Genomic DNA, 21,328 nt, shown 5'->3' on the forward strand with positions numbered 1-21,328 from the left:
AACTCAAGTCAAGATGTCAATGAAGTGTTAATTTCAGGAAATGCAAATACATGGATAAAAGTCGTGTTCATGATATGTTAAAATCCAAACACATTCACATGAAAATGAATTTAGAAATTTCAATTTAAGGTTGCGATAATTTTTATAATACTTCTACTTCTCCTTTTATATACTTCCTCTAAAACTGTCTCTCTGTTTCCAAGTTTTCATTAAAACTTTCAAGCATTTTGCGATTGATGTGTTCACTAAGGAACCAACATTTAATAACATTAAGAAATAGCTATTCGGAATGCCATGTAATATTATTTTTTGAGTAACGAAGAACTCTGAAATCATTTAGAGGATATCATTTGTTTTAAAATAGTCTGAATTGTGGATAATTATTTATTCAAGTTAATGAACGCTGTTTCTGCAGTTTATACAACCATTGTAAAATGTTTAAATGTTTTAATTAAAATAAATTAAAAGGCAAAAAAAAGAGGTCATCTCTTACTATTTGTTTTAGTTTCTAGTTGCTTATTAATAACTTTGTACGTATTGTCACTAATAAATTACGTATGGAATGAATAATTATGAATGTAATGAAGCCTGGAAATAAACATAGAACAACAAAATTAAAAAAAAACAAACATTTATTGTTGATAAATAACCTGAAAAAAGGTTAAAGTAGAGTTTTTACAAAGGTGGATTTATAAAATAAACGTACTATAAAGGCGGATTTCCACTTCTTTTTTTTATAACAACTTCTGATGGATTTGAATACAGTACTATTTAAACTGAAAGCAAGCCTCAAAGTCTGAAGTGCTTCTGATTAAACTTGACATCTCTTTATTCTTCTTGGCAGCTTAATGTTCAGTGGGGTGTCAGATCCGGGCTGCATGCTGGCCACTCTAAACATCGAATTGAAACATTATTCCAGATATTAGGAAACTATCACTGCATTGTCATGCATTATAGTGCATCAAAACACAATTCGTCCCTACCAAATGGTGCTAATGGGACTAAGCTTCTGAAAGAATACCCTGAATGTAGACAGTAGCTGATACAGACCTCTCCAAAAATATGAATTCAGTTCGAGCATCCAAATTAATCGTAGCCCAAACCAATACTTCGCCACTTCTCTTTTAACAAAAGGTGACTGCAACATATCGCTTGCCACATCTTAATTCACATGTTTCATTTTTAATTATTAAAAATAAGCAAAATTTGTTGAAGCAATCAGTCGGGAACCCATTCAAATAATAAGGAGAGGCAGTTTTGTTGTCCTTCAGTGTTGGAGCTACAACATGGGAAAGGTTTATCGCTTTTGAGAGCCAAATCAAATTCCATCTTTTCAATCTGAACAAGTTTATTTGTACACTTCCTTTGCATTTAAGAAAAGTAAACAAATAGATATTTAAGTATGAAGCGGGTTTAAACGCGAAAGAGAGGGTTTAAAATTTGTCTTGAATGCTAGCGGTGTACTGTGTACGCCTACTCCATGTATCGCTTAAAGTTAAAAGATTTCGCTTTTTAAAGTATTTTCACTGAGTAAAGGCGTGGGGAGGATGAAGAGGCGAAGAGTCATGAACACAAGTGGCAATGCCTACAGCCGTGCAACAGATTTAATGGTAATTTGAAGGTCCATACCACACACACAGCCTGGAGAAGTTGTAGACGGTAAATAGAAAGTGTCGGCTCTTTCTTAACTACTGCGGCGTACATAAACAGTGGCGCTCACTATCGCTGAACTCTGTTAGGACAGTCGTTGTTCTCACGACAGAGATTACCTCACCTACTTCGTCTTGAAATCGCCAGCGCAGTTCTCTATCGCCGCCACGTCAGCACTCAGTGGTGGCGACTACTGTCTCCTCAGTCTCGGCAAACACTTCACAAACCGCTGCTGACATGTTTTATTTAATTAGAAAACATTCTCCTGACCAGACACTTCTCAGTCGGGATTTGATATTCCAGTCTACTTTAACTCTTCCATTAGCATGGCCATCAACCCTTATAGAACTGTCGCGCTGGACAATTTCAGTACTCAGCCTACTTTACACTTCTCTAATTGATATCCAACCTACTTGTAACTGCCCTATTTGGAATAGCTTTTTTCTAAATATAAATTATAACTTCCTGTGCAACAGTTGTATTTCTGAAGAAAACAAATAGACGGGTCTTTAATCACTTATTTCCTCCCAGGATTTATAGGTAAATAAATAAATTATAAATTTCACAAAAACTGTTCGTGAAATTTTCCTCAAGCTACATGGAAAAAACAGAAGTAAGATGATCAAAAACTTGGCCAAATTTCACTTTAAACTGAGAATTTAAACCGCTGGAAAAAAAAGTGAATTAATTCAGGACGATGTCAAACACATCCTCACTGTTCTAAACCACAACTGCAACTAAACCCTCCAATATCTCTCGCATCCATTCCTTTCATTCTTAAACCCCTCCTCCGTATTGTTAATGCTCCTATAACCTCATCCTTTTGTCACCGAATTTATCCATCCATTCATGGATTCCTCAGTTTTCACAGGAGCCTATCCTACCATTCTAGTTGTTCGGATTTCAACCCATGTATTTCAGTTTTATGGTTGTTTCTATAAGTATTATATACATTAGGGTTCTTCTCGTAGTATTTTTACTTTTTTATATTTTCTTTTGTGTTAAATACACATTACAATTGGTATAAAAAGCAATGCATTTCTTGTGATAACAAGTGAAATAATTGAAACAATAAAAACAAACTATTTTCATAGTGTGCATGTTTAAAGTGTAGATCATTATCTTTTAAATTATTGAAACGATGTCTGAATCCTGCATTCGTTGCTAATTTGGTTATAAGTACCTATACTGCTTAAAACGTTAGTGACTCTCCCCTCACGTCTGCAATAAATTACTATTAAATTGACTTTAAGTACAATCTAGATTAGAATTAGAATATTAATGGGCAATATTCCATTATTTTCTTGGTTCTAATTTAAATAGATTAGTTTTGTACAAATACGTGGCAATGCGGGCTAGATCCAGCTAGTTCTGAACACGTTGCCCATTAGGTAAATCTATCTCGTATTACACTTAAAGACAGATACAGAACAGTAGCAGACTGCGAACTACAGGAACATTAACAATTTATATGGTTAACCTAAAAGTTAAATTTAGAGTGTAGTACGAGATAGATTTTATTTATTCTATTTTGCATAAGTCAAAAAATGTATCATTGTACCAGCTGTCAGCCACTCACTAAAATAAACTTTTACTATTACAGACGCCAAAATGTTGTGACTAGTTGATTCATAGAAACGCAGGATAGAAAGTAACTTTTAAAAGAACATGGACATTTACATCAATCTAGAATTTAAGGTACTTAACTAAAAACAAGTACTGTTTCTGTTGTCGAATTTCTAAATCTACTTTTCTCTCTCTTGCTTCATTTTAAAACAAATTACTAATGAAATAACTAAACGTAGATCTGCTGCAGGAACAACTAGGATATTTGGGAAATTTTCTTCAGAGATTGACTGTTTAGTTGCCTCCGTGGGTGCAGTCAAGATTTTTGGCAGGGTTCAAAGTACGAAGTAGTCATATGGAGAAAAGGTAGTTCATTCGAAAAATGGATAGAAATTCCCTTTAACTAAAGAAAAATTTTATTATTATTTCATTAAAAATTGTAAAACAGAAGAAAATTTAATTAGCATTGCAGTAAGGGCACTTGTTTAGTTTTCATCAAAAATAGCTGTTTAGAGGTATACCCTAAGGGCAAAAAAAAAAGTGTTTTTTACAAATTAGCCTGTATTCCGTCTGTTTTCTCTGGTTATAACCTAAACGGTTTTATTTGAACTTACGTTAGACGTAAGTTATGGCAGCATTATCACTTTGATTTGAAATTATTGCCCTGAGAATATTGATTTTAGCGAGAGAGAAAGATGTGACATCACGCTTCTTCCAACAATATCATCACCATATTGAACTGGTACAATATTGGACCCAACTACATTTTTAGAATAAATTCTAAGTTTCAAGAACAAGTTATGCGTTTAGAGCAAATCTTGCAATTGTTCACTTCAGATTTTGTTTTTATGTAAAATGAACGAATATCTTTTTTTCAACTTTTCTGAAATTATCTTAAACCAAATATGAAATAAGATAAGTTCGTCACAGTGACCATATAGAATCGCCTGCTAGATGGCACTTTATGTAATATTCGTGTTACAACATGTTACATGAAGATATGTCTCATTAAGACAGATACTGTTGGTATATCTACCTTTACTATTCAGCATAATTGCAGTTTTCTAGCTAAAATTTTTAAAGAAGATATAAAAGTGTTATTGTTTTGGAGCTTTAAATTTCCTTCATATTTCGAATGACTGTATCTCCTGTGCTGTTCGTGTAATCTCTGCGAAGATATAGACAATTATAGTACTCATCTACCTCTTTCATTGGTGCACAATCGCAGCATTCTAGCTCAATTTTTGAAGGAGATATAAAATGATAATGCTTGGAAGCTTTACATTTCCTTCATATTTCGAGTTGCTGTATCTCCAGTCTTGTTAGTGTAATCTCTGCGGAAATATGGACAATTAGACTTTACTAGTGTGCTCAATTGCAGCTTTCTAGTTGGATTTTTTAAGGAGATATAAGGTTATAACTTTTGGGTGCTTTACATTTCCTTCTTATTTATTCATATTTAGGACACTATGCATTCTCGCAAGTGTTTTCAAAGGATTAGGTAAGAGGAAATGGTAAATGGTTATTATTTATTGCTTTTATGTATTTGAGTCTGTATTGTTTTGTGCATTAACCATTCTTTTCTGGGTCTGGTATAAAAACTAACATATTCGTATTTCTAATTACTACTTACTACCATTTGCAAAGGGTAGATCTCTAAATAATTCTCCATGGTTTACAACTAAATGTTGGGAATGTAATTAAGTATGTAAATGAAGATAAAAAAAGAAGTAAGAGAGCTGTCTGTGATAATCTGTCTAGCTGTGGTTCCCCCATTCTTCTCATTCATTCATGTCTCCTGTGATTAGTAAATTAAACAGTTGTTAGTTACCCACCTAATTGTTGCTAGTTAAATAATTGGTATTCAAAGACGCTTGAAAAGAAAGGTGTTTGTTTACTTACCTGGAGTTTTGGTTGCATATAGTTAATTTGGTTATAAAACAGAAATATGTCTTAAATTAATTGATTTGTTCAAAACCTGATGTTTAATCAATTCATCTTCAGTGTTCGTTCAGCAGCTTTATTTTGAGAGTTTGAGCGCCTCATGATGTTATCGTGGCTTTAATTGTAATAAACACATTGTGTTAAATGAATACATTAATATATGCATAATCCTTAAAAAGTCACATTAACCTTCAGAAAATTAAATAAACATAAAATGAAACCATAATATTTGTTAAAATAATATCTCAAAATAAAAACGAAGTCGAAGAAATTGTTGAATTCTCCTGCTGCCAGTTGTTCTGCTGCAATTTTTTTTCAAATTATAAAACTTGCTTTCGGAATCTTTAAAAAATTATGCTGCGTTTTTCTGGGCGTTTCAAAATTGTAAAGTTTGCTCTTTGGTCTTAAATGACTGCTTTATTTAAATATGTTACTTCTGGCTATAACACATCAAAACTTGTTAATACTTTTTTTTCATTTTCCAATTATAATTATTTATTTGCAACGCTAAAATTTACAAGTTTGAACCTTAAATAAAATGACATAAATAGCATTTTAAGAAGATAATTTAATGGTATCACTTCATGGCGTTGGAATTAGATCAAATGACCATGAGGCCTCGGGTGTTTCAGTCGTCTAAAGGGAGTATTGGGTAAGGTTAGGCTTGAAAGCTGTTGTACAAGAGGTTTGTGATATTAGGATATAAGTAGTTATGAAATCTTTGTTAGCAGAATAACTAAGGGAATGGATAGATCATTATGTAGGGTTTTGATGGAGAAAAAATAAGGAGTATTGATGATTTATCAAAGGATTTTGTAAGGAGTAGATTTGGTAAAGTTCGGGATGCTTAGCGGAATCAACTCCTTTAGCGAGGTCGGAGTAAAATTTTGCATAATATTTGTTTTGTAGTGTAAGTTTAGAGGGTTTGTCTAGTTGATATCATGCGATATCATCTATTCCTACCAATAAGTAATTCTAACCTTATCCAAATTGTTTTAAATTTACCTTTACGAAAAAAAAGTAGTCAATAAACGAAAAAATGAGTAGTTTTCAATAGTTGGTATTTCGTGTCTCTAGAGACGACTTCCTCATTTTCTTCTATACAAAATGTACCAGATGGAAGTGTACAGAGAGGTCCCTAACCTTGATGTAACTCTCTGGGTAATCTAAATTGCATTGTTTCAGTCACGTACTGTACACAACATCGCTGCTTACAGTTAAAACAACAAAATTGTTGTTATTCACAGATCTCTACTTTATATTTTGCTGGAATTATATGTTGAGAATTGTTTAATAAGGATTCCTTTTTTGTTTTTTTGCTACAAAGTAATAATTTTTTTGTAAGTTTAGAAACCTCTTTGTTTCTATGGCGATACTTATTTTCCAATTTAAAGCCTTTATGTTTATTGCAATCATCTCGTTTTGTATTACTAAGTAGGCTGTTATTGTCATCCAAAAACCAATGTTTTCTACGAGTAAATTCACTGAAAACAATCGGTTAGTTTGATTTCTTTAAAGGAATCAAACCAGGAATCAAAATCAGTTTCTTTTATAGAGTAAAATTAAACTAGAATGAAGATTATTAAATTTTATAAAGGAACTAAAATTCATTAGATAAACCTCCGGCGGGTGTCTTATCGGCTCCACTCGAAGCACTCTTGCAGTAAAGGAATTTTCATTGCATACTTGTGAATATTTCTAAGCTTCTTGAACAGTTAAAAATATTTTCTATCGTATATTTGAACACAAATTACAGAAAAAGGGATAAATAAAGTCGCTTCTATGCGAACAGCAAACCTGAGTAGAATTATATTTGAACTTGTACAGTTATACTTCATATAAAATATACTAAGATAAAACAGACGTATTTATTTAAAAATCTTTAAGGAAGAGCCGACACACACACACTGACGCTATTTATAAATTATGGAGGCTTAAAAAGACTAGATAAACTTCAGCCTACAGACATATTTGCTGGATGTCTATAAACAGGTCTCCTAAACTAACAAGGAGGGATCGAGAAGGGAGAGAACACTTGCAGGATGTGACACTTAAAAGAAACTAAAATATCTTAAACTTAAGTGACTAACATACCCTTTTAAGTATCTAGCCGCCCTTGAATTCTTCATTCATAAAAACGATCAATGTCTCGCTTATTTTCTAGTTCAACAATATTTTTCACAGATTTATTGATTTGTCTCTTTTCGATTTTTTTTTGTTAACGCGTTAACCATTTTTTATTGAGTGCTGGAAAACAACAAAACGTTATGGCTATCAGCTAGCTGATGAAGACCTGAAACTCTCTATTGGAGAAAAACAGTCCTAGTTTTTGAAACTTTTAGTTATTCCTTAATCACGACCTTTTCCACATCTCTTTACCCAACCAGGTGATAAAAGATTGACTCTTATGGTTCTGTCCGTCTCAGGATCGGCTAAAAAACGATTTCTCCTAAAGAAGACTTGCAAATAAAAGATATGGTCTAGAACAGTGATTCCCAACCTTTTTTGGTCTTTTTGGCCCCCTTTTCAGAAAAAAACTTTTTCTTTTTTTTGCGTTTATTTATGCTACAATCAGCGCGTTAGCGCTATAAGTAACAGTGATAACCGAGTAACAAATGATAAGTAACGAGTGGAGAAGTTACCCAGTGGTAACACTCCCAAATATTAGATGGTTAGTCCACTCTCTTCACTGGAGAGGAGATCACGAGGCCACTGTCTTTTAAGACATCTTGTCGGGTTGTCAGGAAGAGTTCTAGAAGAAAGATTTTTAGCTACAGAATTTATATGAGATTGCAGGTTGAAGTGGAGTTTTCTGTATCTTGTTTTAGCAACTTGTGTGACAAAAGGAATGTTAAGGTCAGTGTGTATAGTCCAGGTTGGAGACATAAAATGGAGCGTGTACAATAGTTCGAAGTATTTTAGATTGTAGCGGTTGAATCCTTTGGAGATTGGAGCGTTGGGTTGAACCCCACAGCTCTATTCCATTCGCCCAGATGGGTTTCAAAATAGAAGTATAAATCAGTCTTTTGTTGTCTAGAGACAGTTTAGATCTGTCGTCTAAGAGTCTATTAAGTAGTCGATAGCGTCGGTTTAGTTCTGTTCTTTTAAGTCTAGTGTGGGGGTTCCAAGAAAGTCTTCGGTCTAAGAAAAAACTTGAAAACAATAATCTAACTGTAGTTTGGTTCCCAAGTTTATTGGGTCGTAGTCAACTTTTTCAAAGAATGATTCGACAGCACTCGGGTCTTGGGTGTAAAACTAGAAAGAATTTTAAAAATTATTTTATTATAAGATATTACCAATATTTGGTGTATTGCTCAGAATTTGATTAAGAAATATATATTACTAAAAAAAAAGATATAATATTATTAGTGAGAGGGCTGAGTCTGGTGTAATGACACTAATTTTTCGATATTTGGTGCCAATTTTGTCATCAGCAATCTTAAGTCACCGCGTTCCACCTCTATCGATCTGTTTCTTTTGTTTGTTAGTAGAGTGAAGACTACGCTAAATACTGTTTCGGCTAAATTTGGCGATGGGAATGCAATAAAAAACTTTCTGATTGTAGCCCGTACGGCCGGATATAATACTGGACTTTGCCTTTGAAGCCAAAATTCTTGATATCCATCTTTAAATTTCAATTTTAACTCTTCGTTTGTTGACAGTTCTACCACCTCCTCCTGCAGTGATAATTCTGCTGTCTGTAGGTTTGAGGAAGGTTCTAGGGCCCAATTTGGAATGATCATGTTGAGGACATCCCATAATCTGTTTGTAAAAACTTCTTTTAGTACTTCCAAATGCCGGCAACCTTGTCATGATCTCGTTCCATTCCCTAGGGAGGCGGATTTCTAATTTAAATATGAATTATATATTACTAAATATTATTATTGGAATCATTTTTTTTTTTTTTTTTTTTAAATAAGGAAGTGAAAAAATAATGTGGATTCCAGTAGGGGAATTGTGTTTCTGTTAGGACCCATGAGGGTACCAAATTGAAATAAAAAGTTCGTATTTTTCTGCATTTTTGTTTTGTTTTTGAGCTACAATTTTCAATACATAAGAGCGCTCATACAAAAAAAAAAATCTATTTCAGTTACTGGGTTCGATTTCCGTTCTTGGCCTTGGATTTTATTTAACGACAACTGAGAAATTTGAGTAACGTATGTTATTATATCCGGCCTAAGTCTACCGTCTACAACACCTGATCGGTTATTGACCTTAAAATAATAATAATAAAATGGATTAATTTTTTTTTTTTATCGATCTTAACGTCTCTCTACTTAAATGGAAGTCAAAATCCATGGGAGCCAGATACCCATACTTCCCTTGTAGAACTCGAATTACGGATTTCCCACTTCAAATCTACGCTCAGAATCACTACAGCTAACCAACTAGTATTTAATACACATTTGTAGAAACTTTTGATGCGGTCAACAAATCACGACTACGTACAATTTTCCGTTAGTATTGATCAATTTGTCTTCTTTAGGGTATGGATTTGTACAAATATTTCTCATTTGAGTCCCGTTAGATTCTTGCCATTCTTGCTTGTTTCCATTCCACTGCAACAGTGCTGTAAAAATAGAAAAAGCTCACAATCAACTCGCGCAATAATGTGAGTTACTCTAATATTTGTTAAACTACTCTGTCAATAATCCATTTTATGATAATTTATATTTCATTTAATATTATTTTGAATATTATAATATACTCCTCGCAATTATAAATCAACAATATTTAGAATTTTCCGGTCTCGTTGAAGAATTACTGATTTTCTCAGCAAGAACTCATTTTAATACTCAATAATTACATTTAATAATAACAGAGTGCTGAGGTAACTATGTAATTATAAGAATGAAAGAACATTGAATGAAGAATATCTACAGTTTAGAGTTTTTGCTGTAAACTAATCAAGTTCAGAGTTGTGGACTCACGTAATAATGACAAACAAGGTTTGATAGAGACGGTCAGTTTCACTCGATTGAACTTGTAAGTAATTACTACAAGCCCTAGAGTTAATGAGCCGAGTTTAATTAAAGCATACATGGATACAAAGTCATCAAGTTCTTTTTTATTAAGATAACATCGCCGGATTTACGCTCGTATTCATGTTTATAATGCTCATGTAACTTACTTCTTCATCCTTCGGAAGAATTGTGTCTTCATCTGTAATTGGTTCTTTTCATTGATACAATTATTTTATATAAACTTTGAATTTTCAAGGAATGAAGCACTCTTATGCCTCCATCCAATTTTTGAATCTATTTTACATTATTTGTATGACTGCTACTACCACCAAGATCTGCACCGGCGACGGCTCCAGGCGGGCTCTCGCCCAGACCCTTCTGCGCTCATCGCCGCGGCCCTCTTACTCATCAAGACATAATGATGATATAGTAATAAACTTTGTAATTAACAATACTGCAGTCAAGACTACAACATTAATTAACACACAGCTTATTAATCATCTTTGTCATTGACGGCAGAGTATAGGCACGATGCTACAGCGCCATCCATTTTCAGGGTGTTTCAGAACGGGTGTTCTGAGCTACAAAACCCGTGGATGAGATCTTTGTCAATAGAAATAGGTAGTCGTTCCTCACAAATTATAATGATCCAGTGACTAAGTTTAGTGACTTCCACGGTAACATATTCGTTATTGGGCGAACTGTCACTTCAATATTTCGTGGTGTGTCCAGAGGAGTAAAGTGGTAGTCTTGTAATTGTCTTGCAAATAGTCTTGGTAAGATTTTGATTTACCATAGAGGAAACCAATCGAATTATTAAAGTTGAACTTACAGCGATTTTTCGTTTATGCGTTACGTGGATACACACATTTGTTACTTAAAATTACTTTATTTTGACATCAAAACTGTATTATTTGATTTAGCCTTTTCCAATAGTTAGCTCAAGTTGAACGTTTCCCAAATTTTTACCGTACATACCTCTTAAAACTATAAAATAGTATGCGACAGTTGTTATCTATCGGTTATAGAGTAAATTAATCAATGAAGAAAAGAGTCACAGTTTACACAGTTGTTAGTAAACACTAATATCCTAAAAATATAGTTAATTGTTTCACATTCATTTTCTGTCATGGAGTATGGTTTATTGTTTACAATAGCAGTTCAGTATAATATTTTTGCAATTCACGAACAGAAAGCAGATAAATGATCGATTACTCAGCTTAAAGAGGAACTTACTAGCTCTGATAGCGTGGCAGAGTTTGAATATTTCAGCATTAAATTAAACATTCGTAAATAATTTAAGTGCACATTTCTCACGTAATGAATGAAGTTTTATTAAAAAAAGAAAATAATAGTCATGTCCGAAGTCGAAATTTCGCCGGTCAGCCTACTCTGGCTTCAAGGATTGTTTCTTATCTCCCCTCTCAAGATGTGCTATCTTAACTTCTTGCTTCAAAGCTGAGTAAGCCTTTTATACTGTAAAACAGCGCTTTTAGCATCACGTACCTTATGCCAGGGTCGTTAAGCGGCCGACGTGCGTAAACACAAATAAACAATCATGCAAGATCTTATTCTTCACTTATTATTTATATTTTTTCTTGTAGGTGTATTTTTTATTTTTACTTTTTAGTTCTATAAAATATAAACAAAGAGTTTTTGAAAACAACAATAAATAGAAATTGACTAATCACAAGTATTTCATATGTGGCAGTAAGGGCCGCCGCCTTAGGTGCTTTATATTACAAGAAAATCTTTTATATGTTTTTTCTAAATTTGTTGTATTTTATTGTAAAAAATTAATGTAGTAAAATGCAAAGATGAAATAACCTTATGCACTAAAAATTCTGCTGAGCAGTAATGATTGGCGATTAGTTCATTTTATAGCAATTTACTGCAAACTGTAATGTACGTGAGATTGTTTGAATTCATTATAGATTTTCTACTCTTCGCATGAATACAACTAGATCGTTGCAACATTTATAAAGCCTTGTATTTTATACTAAGCATCAGTTTTAGCGAATTAGCTGAAACATTCTAGGCATCCACCGCCGCTCGTACGCGCGAGTACACGAAACAATTAATACTAATTATAATTAAAACATCATCACTATAATCTCTCAGCCCTAATACCATCAGACTCGATTCATTGTCTACATCTTTCAAATTCTCCTATTCGTAACTCTAAGCATCTTTAGGTTGTCCCTGAGTGTGGCGTTATCTGTGACCTGGTCTTGAAATGTCTCCGTATCCTTATAAGCCTTTGTCTATTCCAGGCCTAAATGCTTCTTTGCCTATTACGTCACTGTCAACATTTTTGAGCCTTTCACTATATCAAGAACATTGGTCCTCACGATAGCAACCGAATCCGACTTGTGTATTTTTCCGACATCACATTCATTTGCGCCACTAATATCTGCTTCTTTTCGAACTTTGTCCTCACAAACTGGGATGGCTATTGTTCTATTTACTTATAGGCCTCTAACTTTATTTCTATAAGTACTAGAATGTATTATTTCCAATCTACTACAACAAATGGTGCCAATTATTTGAGAATGCATCCAAGAAAGATAAGCCTCTTTTTGGCCATTAAATCTGAGCTCTTTCGGCTATCCATCTACTTGAGATGGAATTTAGTGAATAATCTTTTCTATGCTGTTTGTCAAATACTTTTAGATTTGGGAGTACCGCTTAACAATCAATCAGTAGGACAAAATGGACATCACGAATATTGCAATTAAAACAATAATATTAGAATCTAATTGAAAAATATTTCTACCATTAATAAAAGTAAAATCTATTTTCCAATTCGCTTCACGTTAAGCTACCGCTGAACTGGTATCACACCTAAAGCGGAAGCCAATTACTTCATTTCACTAATTCACCGGAAATCAAAGTAGTTAGCTTGGTAGATCAACTGTCCCTGCCTCTAATCACTTCACAGTTTTAGATCCCCACTGCTCTAACCTAAGATTAGGAGAAATACAATAACATTCACGCTCACAAACAAACGTATATAAAGCCTTTCATACAAAAACATTCATAATATCTGGCTGATAAAATCACTTTATTCAGATAAATATTCAGCTCAGCAGTTTCACCGGTGGAGTAGCACTACCAATCCAAAATCAAAGAGAATTTAAAGGAATAAAGAGGAGAGATCGATAACTTTAGTAACAAAAAGCCTCAGTGAAACTAAGGCTGATCCTACATTTCAAAACTGCAGCATAAATAAGACTCAGTAAAAATTACATGCTGTCTCCAAAACTAACGCACATTTGAAGATTATGTAAAAAAGAAAGTAAAGTTTCGTTTTCATAATCTTATCAGGAGAAACACACAATACGTGCTCTGTAACGTTTAGATACAAAGTTCGGGAACTTTTTCTGGCCGCTGCCATTTTTTGATTTAAAAAAAGAAAACAAAAAACCTGTTAAAATTAGAATTTAGATTTAGAGGGCCAAAATTAGAAGTCAATTCCAAGCAAATATTTATAAATTTAATGACATTATGCTTATGGTAAGTGGACAACGCTTAGACGGCTTAGAGCTTTCAAATAATATTTTATTGAGTTAATAAATAATTATTTGTTCCCCTTTAAAGTCATTAAAATTACCTTCTATTTTATTCCCATAAATACAACAATTTTTTTGCATTTTTTTTCAAGCTGCATGTGGTTCCGCGATTCTTGTTCTCCAGATTAGAAGATACAATTTCTGTATTTTTTGTCTCGTTTTAACGCCGTATCTTATGCTAAAAGTGTGATAACACTGATACAATAAAATGGAAGCATTTATTACTTCCGTAAAACAAAGACAGTCATAATTGAGGAGAAAACTAGGGAGACGTGCTGTAAGTCTTCGCAGTTCTTGGTACTGCTTCCGTTGGTATATACCATCTGATTTCGAGAAATTCTTTAAAGGTGAGGAGTGAATATTGAGGGTATAACCAGAGGTTGTAGCCTTGTCCTACGCCTGATGACCTGGTGATATTAGGTGATAGCAAACGCGACATAGCTAATAATACAGTAATATTGTTCTTTAAACGATTTAGAAGTTAATATTGACAAGACGAAAGTACGAGGGTCGTTTGAAAAGTCCGTGCAAAGTCAGAGAGATAGCACTACTGGCGCGTATCGAGGTTATGTTTAGTTAGTAGCATCTCTTGGAAGAACACACACCAAGTTTCAGCCAGATCGGTCTATTTCTTTGTGTTTGGCATTCGTTTGAATCGAGGAAGTCGAGTGATTTTCAAAAAATGGACGAAAAAGAATTTCGTGTGTTGATTAAACTCTACTTTATGAAAGGCAAAACGCCTCAGGAGACTAAAGAGAAGCTTGATAAACATTATGGTGACTCTGCACCTTCGATTAGAACAGTTTATAAGTGGTTTCAAAATTTTCGGAGTGGCCATACGGGCACAAGTGACGCTGAACGTTCTGGACGCCCTGTTGAGGTTACTACTCCAGAAATCATTGATAAAATCCATGATATGGTGATGGATGACAGAAGAGTGAAGGTGCGTGAGATTGTTAGTGCTGTGGGCATCTCGAATGAACGGGTACATAATATTTTGCATCAACATTTGGACATGACAAAGCTATCCGCAAGATGGGTGCCGCGATTGCTCACGCTTGACCAAAAACGAAATCGTGTGAAGTGTTGCAAGGACGGTTTGCAGCTGTTCCAGAAGAATCCGCAGGACTTTAAGCGTCGTTTCGTCACTGTGGATGAAACATGGATACATCACTACACTCCTGAGACCAAAGAACAATTTAAACAATGGGTTACCAAGGGGGAATCTGCGCCAAAAAAGGCGAAGACCGTTCCTTCGGCCGGAAAGATTATGGCGACTGTCTTTTGGGATTCGCAAGGAATAATCCTCATCGACTATCTGGAAAAGGGTAAAACTATTACAGGTGCATATTATTCATCGTTATTGGACCGTTTGAAAACCGAGCTGCAAGAAAAACGCCCACGATTGCCCCACAAAAAAGTCCTTTTCCATCACGACAACGCACCAGCTCACACCTCAGCAGTTGTGGTTGCAAAATTAATGGAAATAGGGTTCCAACTCGTTTCACATCCCCCCTATTCTCCAGACTTGGCTCCCTCGGACTACTATTTCTTCCCCAATATGAAGAAATGGCTGGCGGGAAAAAGATTTTATTCAAACGAGGAGGTGATTGCAGAAACGAATGGCTATTTTTCAGACTTGGACAAATCCTATTATTCGGAAGGGATCAACAAACTAGAGCAGCGTTGGACGAAGTGTATAAGCCTAAAAGGAGACTATGTTGAAAAATAAAAAAGGTTTACCCCAAAAAATTAAGTAGTTTTTATTTTTGCACGGACTTTTCAAACGACCCTCGTACTTGTGTTTAGCAAGGGGGCAGAACAAACAAATATGAATTTTTTTAAAATACTGTACCTCTCCAGGTGGTTAAAAGCTATAGATATTTGGGAGTTGTTTTATCCAAATCTGGATTGTTCTTGGAAGTCACGAGACAAGCGCTGCATGTGGAAACTCTTTGCGAACATTTAGCTACACTCTTGGGATGCTCGTATGAAATTGTATGATTGTATAGTATTCAATACTTAGTTGAATGCGCTCCTATTTGGTCAATTCGCTATTTGGACACCATAGTATCGTGCCAGGAAAAACTTTTTTAAAAGAATGCTAGCGCTTAATCGTAGCACTCCCAATTTTGTTGTGAGGATGGAATTCGGAGGAATAGATTAAAGGTGCATGTTACTAAATTAACAATCAGGTGGCTAATTAAGGTATTAGAAATGAATCATGAATGCATTCACACTGCCAATCAACTTTAAACCATTCTTTATTCATCCTCTTTTTAATCATTATCAAATGCAACGGTTGTGATTCTTATATTTATTTCACTAGTCGGCCATGAGTTCCATATTTCTGATGCTGACAAACCACTCATGCAAGAAACATATTTGAAGTTAACAGTGAGAACAAAGTCGTGAGCACTGCATGTCAGATCATGCACAATTATGGGCAGTTACTCTTCTTATTTGCGGCGCATAATGAATTGAGTGCCTGTCCATTATGTTCTGTACAGTTTCAGTCCTGGAATACCAGATTACATTGTTAACATCGAAAGTAGAAGCAAGATGAAAAATTTATCTAAATGATGATAAATTGCGAGTCTCTGTTTGCTGATTATTCACAGGATCGCATTCAGATTGGAAGTTAATAAAGATGAATGCAAAAAAATAAATACATACATAAATTTCGTGTAAATAGAACTACGAACAACAAAAAAGTACGCTGAAACCACATTTACAAATCTTGCCGTGACATGTCTAAAATTGTATTTTTAAATATTGCTCATAACTTATTAAAACTTTTGCAAAAGTGCCGTCCTTGAAATACAATAGTTATATATAAATATCTGCTAAGAAAAGTGACAGAATTATTTTTATTTGCTAAAAGTGATAAATACCACTATTAGCGTGACTGGGCGACGAAAGAAAATAAACAAATCATACCTGATTAATAAAAAAAAAAAAACTATTATAACGTTTCAAGGACGGTTGAGGGTAAAAATAGAACTTTTCATCAGTTTGTTTAGCGCATTATGACCTTTATCTCGTTTTAATGGTCCAGCAATAAAACGGAGACCACTAACTTGGAGTCATCTCTGCGGTATTCGCTACTACTCTCAGGACTAAAATATCTGTTTGAATGAAGATCGTAAGAGTAAAGAATAGCATAATCAATTCATCAGTAAACCTCTTATTCGAGGTTGGTAAGGTTCTAAGAAGCACACATCTTGCCAATGGTTCATAAAATTTATTTCCAACTTCAGGACATGAAATTAAAAATGATTTGGAAATTATTACCCAAATGAGAACTAACTTTATTTAATTTTACTGAAAAAATAGAAATTTTAAATGCCAACATTTTTATATTTGGATGAATCATCTAATTTATGGACAAGAAATCCGTACCTTTATTTATACTAGAATTGTGGTGTATTGGTAGTGAAGAGGAGCTTTGTAAGTATGAGGATCTCTAGCTCGAATCCCGCGTAAAAAAGCTAATTTTTATTTATTAGAAAAAAATGTTAATTAAAGGTGCCTAATTTGGCAGTTGGACGTCAAACACCACCAGTAATAAATAGGCGATTATCTTTCTTTGCTTAATTATAACCTAACTAACACGTGATAAAATCTTACTTAAAAATTGACCCTTAAGACGTCATTAGTTCCTATTTTAATGATTCTTTTGTGACTTCTTTTAGTTATGCCTTCTTTTAATTATTTCAGATGCCGTTATGAGCAATTTGGTGAGCAGGAAGGCACAATGCCTGAGCCTCCTGCAGGACTGTGTGGCCCTGCAATTGCACCGGGTCGGACCTTCAGTTACTGGCCCTACAACCACGGATTCACATTACTGGATGTATGACAGCGGTTATTTATTGTTTCAGGTAAAGTTTTTTTTTATTGGAAACGATCTTACTAATTTTAGTTTGTTCGACGTTGTTTTAAAGTTATTGAGGTGTTATTAAGGACATTTTTACAAAAGAGTGTTACCAATAAATAGATCCTTCTTTAAGAAGAAATAGTTCCTCAAGCTGGTGGGGGAAGAGGCTATGAAGAATTTCCTGCAAAGCAAAAGTAAGTAGGTCAAAAGATTTCATGGAGGTCATTCGGATCTAGCGGAATTTCACATTGTCAAGGAGAAACTAAATGATGAGGAGGTTAATTTTTTGGTTCGGAGACATGTAATCAATTGTTTCACAGGCTGGGGCCCCCGGGTTTGTCAGGAGCAGTTTGCCTCGATCAAAGGAGATACGAGCTGAAGGTGGATATTAGGCTATAGTTTTCCAGGTGGAGCTTTACGGAATTATAGAACCAGAATGATATGACGTGATTAGAATCTTCTCTGATAGTAAGGCAGCTTTAAAGCCATTTTCTAAATCCTGTTGATGGACTCTAAGCGGGAGGTTGCAGAAGACTTCTGGACCATCTTTCCGTGGGAATCATGGTTAGAATCTACTGGATATTTAGACCTTTAGAGATTTTGGATAATGAAAAAAGCTAATGAACTTTTTGAAGATCGGTCTAGTACATCATTCCATGGTGCGTTCTGAAACATTTTTGGAACTGACGTCATGTTATAATAAATCTTTATTGAATAGAAAACAAACATAACACAAGTCTGATAATATACAATTTGTTAATTTTTATGTCGGCGGAGTTGACAGTAAATATATGAGAAAATAAATAACTTTATGTTAACTTGAATTTTCAACAATACACAATAAGAAACTTTTCATAAATTGATGTCAATTATATGAATTATAACTGGCTAAAACCAAGACCGTAAAAGACCTGCAGCAATCTATTAACCATTTACGAACATTTTGAAACATTGAACACATGTACATGTAGCCAAAGTATTCTAACCTGAATACAACACTTAACCAACAAATAGTGCGTTTGGTTAATCACTAACCCGCTATATATTCCAGATGTAAATTACTATTGAAATCATGATTAGTAATAAAACCTGTCTTTTCAGATGGGCTCTTTATCCAACTACCAATCACTTTTCACGGACGGAAATGACTATCTTCTAAATGAAATCAAGCTCAGCTTTGTATATGTTACATTTCGCCAGTTTTCTTGAAAAAATCTATCTTTAAATTATATTTGGTTGCATTTAGCTATTCGATCAAAACTGCATATTCCTAATGAGAGGTTATTAAGATTAATATATGCATATAAATGATAATATTAACGAGCTGAATTGTATAATAAATTATCCCTATTTATTTGAGTACTTCTACTTTTCTCACCTAAAGTACAGTGTACTGAAACAGGCTAGGCACTAACTAACGATCACGCAGCCAATGACGCGCGAAATAAAAAATGCTTACGATACAATAAATATTGAGTACAAAACGTCATGAATTAGGTAGATGATAAAATGAGTTCGAATCTAATTAGTTTCAGAAACATTTCTAGTTTAAGACTAAGCAAGAAAGAAAGTAAAATTAGTTATTTGTGACAATTTCTCAATAAACTTTCAAAATTTAGGCTGAATATGTATCGAGCTAGCGATTTTGGAGAATGAAAGCATTTAGTAGTTACATTTTGTAGCATATAGATTGGTTATTTTTTTCTGAATAGGATGCAGACTTTTTACTGCAAAACTTCTAACATTTAAACTCTAAATAATATTTTCAATTTATCTAACTGAGTTACACGGAAAACTATTTTTGGAATAGACAAGTAAAACTCCCGACTTTTTCGTTTTTCTTCTGTTGCTTGCTACATTCGTCTAGTTGCTGTATTGTTTATTTAGGTAGTTTAACGAGGTTAATCTCCACAGTCAAGTCTAACAATAATACCTAGCATGATTAGGTAATGAGAACCTAATCCGTGTAGTATTAAATCTTAGGTACCAAAATCAGAAACATTGTAATAGAATAGGACAGAAGACTATGTACACAGTCTTCTAATAAGACCCAATTTATTGTCATCTGCCTAAAAAAGTATTAGTTTTAATTTAGAACATTTTTAACAGATTTACATAATTTTTACACTCACTAAAGGTATTAAAGGTATTAAGTTATGGAGCTTGAATATATTCACCGAAATCTTAAATTTGAACCAATTATGGAATACAACTTACATGGACAGCAGTGATTCATGACCAAGAGAATATACATTTCCTTTACCTCTACTCTGACATTAAACACCCCGTAGTACGGTTTAACTTATAGTGATCTGAATATTCCAAACGTTGGCAGACTCTACCAATTTACTTAATCTAATCCTTAATAATCGCATCGTAGGTAACTTTATTAAATTAATTTAACTAATTAGATTTAAAAATGTCATGCATCAGAGTATAAGTAAATAAAGTATGTAATGAGAATCACGAGTTAAACATATCACGTTATTGCTTCCGGCGACGTCGTTAAGACGTACTTAGAAAGCTCACGACACTAAAAACGTGGTTTTGAAGCTGTTTTTTTTTTTTTTTTTTATGATTTATTTCATATTAGAATGGACAAAAAAATGAATAGCTTTTAGAAATAAAATAATAATTACGCCTCTTTTATTTTGTGAATGATTTCCCGCACAGATCTAGGCAACTCCATTCACGGTGACCCAACCTCCAGACAGTATCTCTCAGTTGTTTGCCGCGAGTCGAGCTTTAATTCATGTTTTGGCTATGATTTTTTTTATATACATCCAAAGTTTGATTCTAATTCTGAAATATCAAATAATCGAAAAAAGTTTTTGTAATTTTCTAGATGAATAAAAGGAAGCAGTTTTAGTCTCAGAACTCCTCTCAGGGGATACAGGAATACCTTTTTCACAAATTTACAATATTTTAAAGGAACTTTAATTGGAAATAAACTAATTGAATTCATTTAAGTTTTCAAAAATAGCGAAGAACGTACTTAATAGGTCACACTGCCTATTTCCTTCTATTGTTAAAAACCAACATAGAGAAGGACTTGCTTCTTTGTCAAGATTTAGAGAAGTTAAAAAATAATAATCTTGCCAAGAGACTGTTTTGTATTATAATTGACTAGTGTTTTTAGTAATGCCTACGCATTATACATAGAATCGACATTATCACTAACAGACTTACTTTATAATGAGACAAACTAAATGGAAAATCAAAATACCCTTTTTCAACAGACAATTTAACCCAATACTTTGATCCCGTGCTCTAACTACGTTAAGTCGTACATCGGCTTAACTTTGAGCAACAATCTGATCATCTCTCACTCGTACAGGACAACTCGTCACTCGAAAATAACTGAACAGAACATACTCTTCTTCTACAAAGTGTACATAAGACCGATGTTACTCTACGCCTGCTTCGACTGAAGCCTGACCTATAGCAGTAACATCAAGAAACTCCAGAGCGCACAGAATGAATTTCTCAGACTTGCGACTTAATCTTCTTGACGTACTAAAATCGACTTATTCCATGAGGCTGCATTCATTATCCCCATACACTCCTGCGTTCTTTCTACTATAGATTGTCATCATAACTCAATCTACCGAGATGTAGCCACCTACGATCCTATCATTCTCTTCAGACATTAAAGAATTAAACACATCCTTCTCTGACTTTCTCCTCTAGTTGCAGGTGTTTCTATCCTTATTCCCTGTATATTTTCTTTGTCCAATCCTAAGCGTCCCCTAAAC

At 34.0% G+C, this 21,328-nt stretch overlaps 2 protein-coding genes across 5 annotated transcripts in view; one reads left to right on the forward strand and one right to left on the reverse strand.

Moving 5' to 3' along the window:
- The window catches only part of ko (Stork-head domain-containing protein knockout), a 260,788-nt gene that overhangs the window by 224,505 nt on the left and 14,955 nt on the right, over positions 1-21,328 (forward strand). For all 4 annotated transcript variants that reach the window (XM_074133530.1, XM_074133549.1, XM_074133540.1 and 1 more), the window contains one exon: positions 17,417-17,577. In XM_074133530.1, coding sequence (XP_073989631.1) covers positions 17,425-17,577 — 153 coding nt within the window. In that variant the 5' untranslated portion in view covers positions 17,417-17,424. The remainder of the gene's footprint in view (positions 1-17,416; positions 17,578-21,328) is intronic.
- LOC141446321 (SCAN domain-containing protein 3-like) lies at positions 8,526-8,903 on the reverse strand. Its single transcript, XM_074112881.1, has one exon. It carries the CDS (start codon positions 8,901-8,903, stop codon positions 8,526-8,528), a length of 378 nt encoding a protein of 125 aa, XP_073968982.1.

Source organism: Rhodnius prolixus, unplaced genomic scaffold, assembly GCF_049639745.1.
Source record: "Rhodnius prolixus isolate KJV_2025 unplaced genomic scaffold, Rpr scaffold_1, whole genome shotgun sequence".
Taxonomy (NCBI): Eukaryota; Metazoa; Arthropoda; class Insecta; order Hemiptera; family Reduviidae; genus Rhodnius; species Rhodnius prolixus.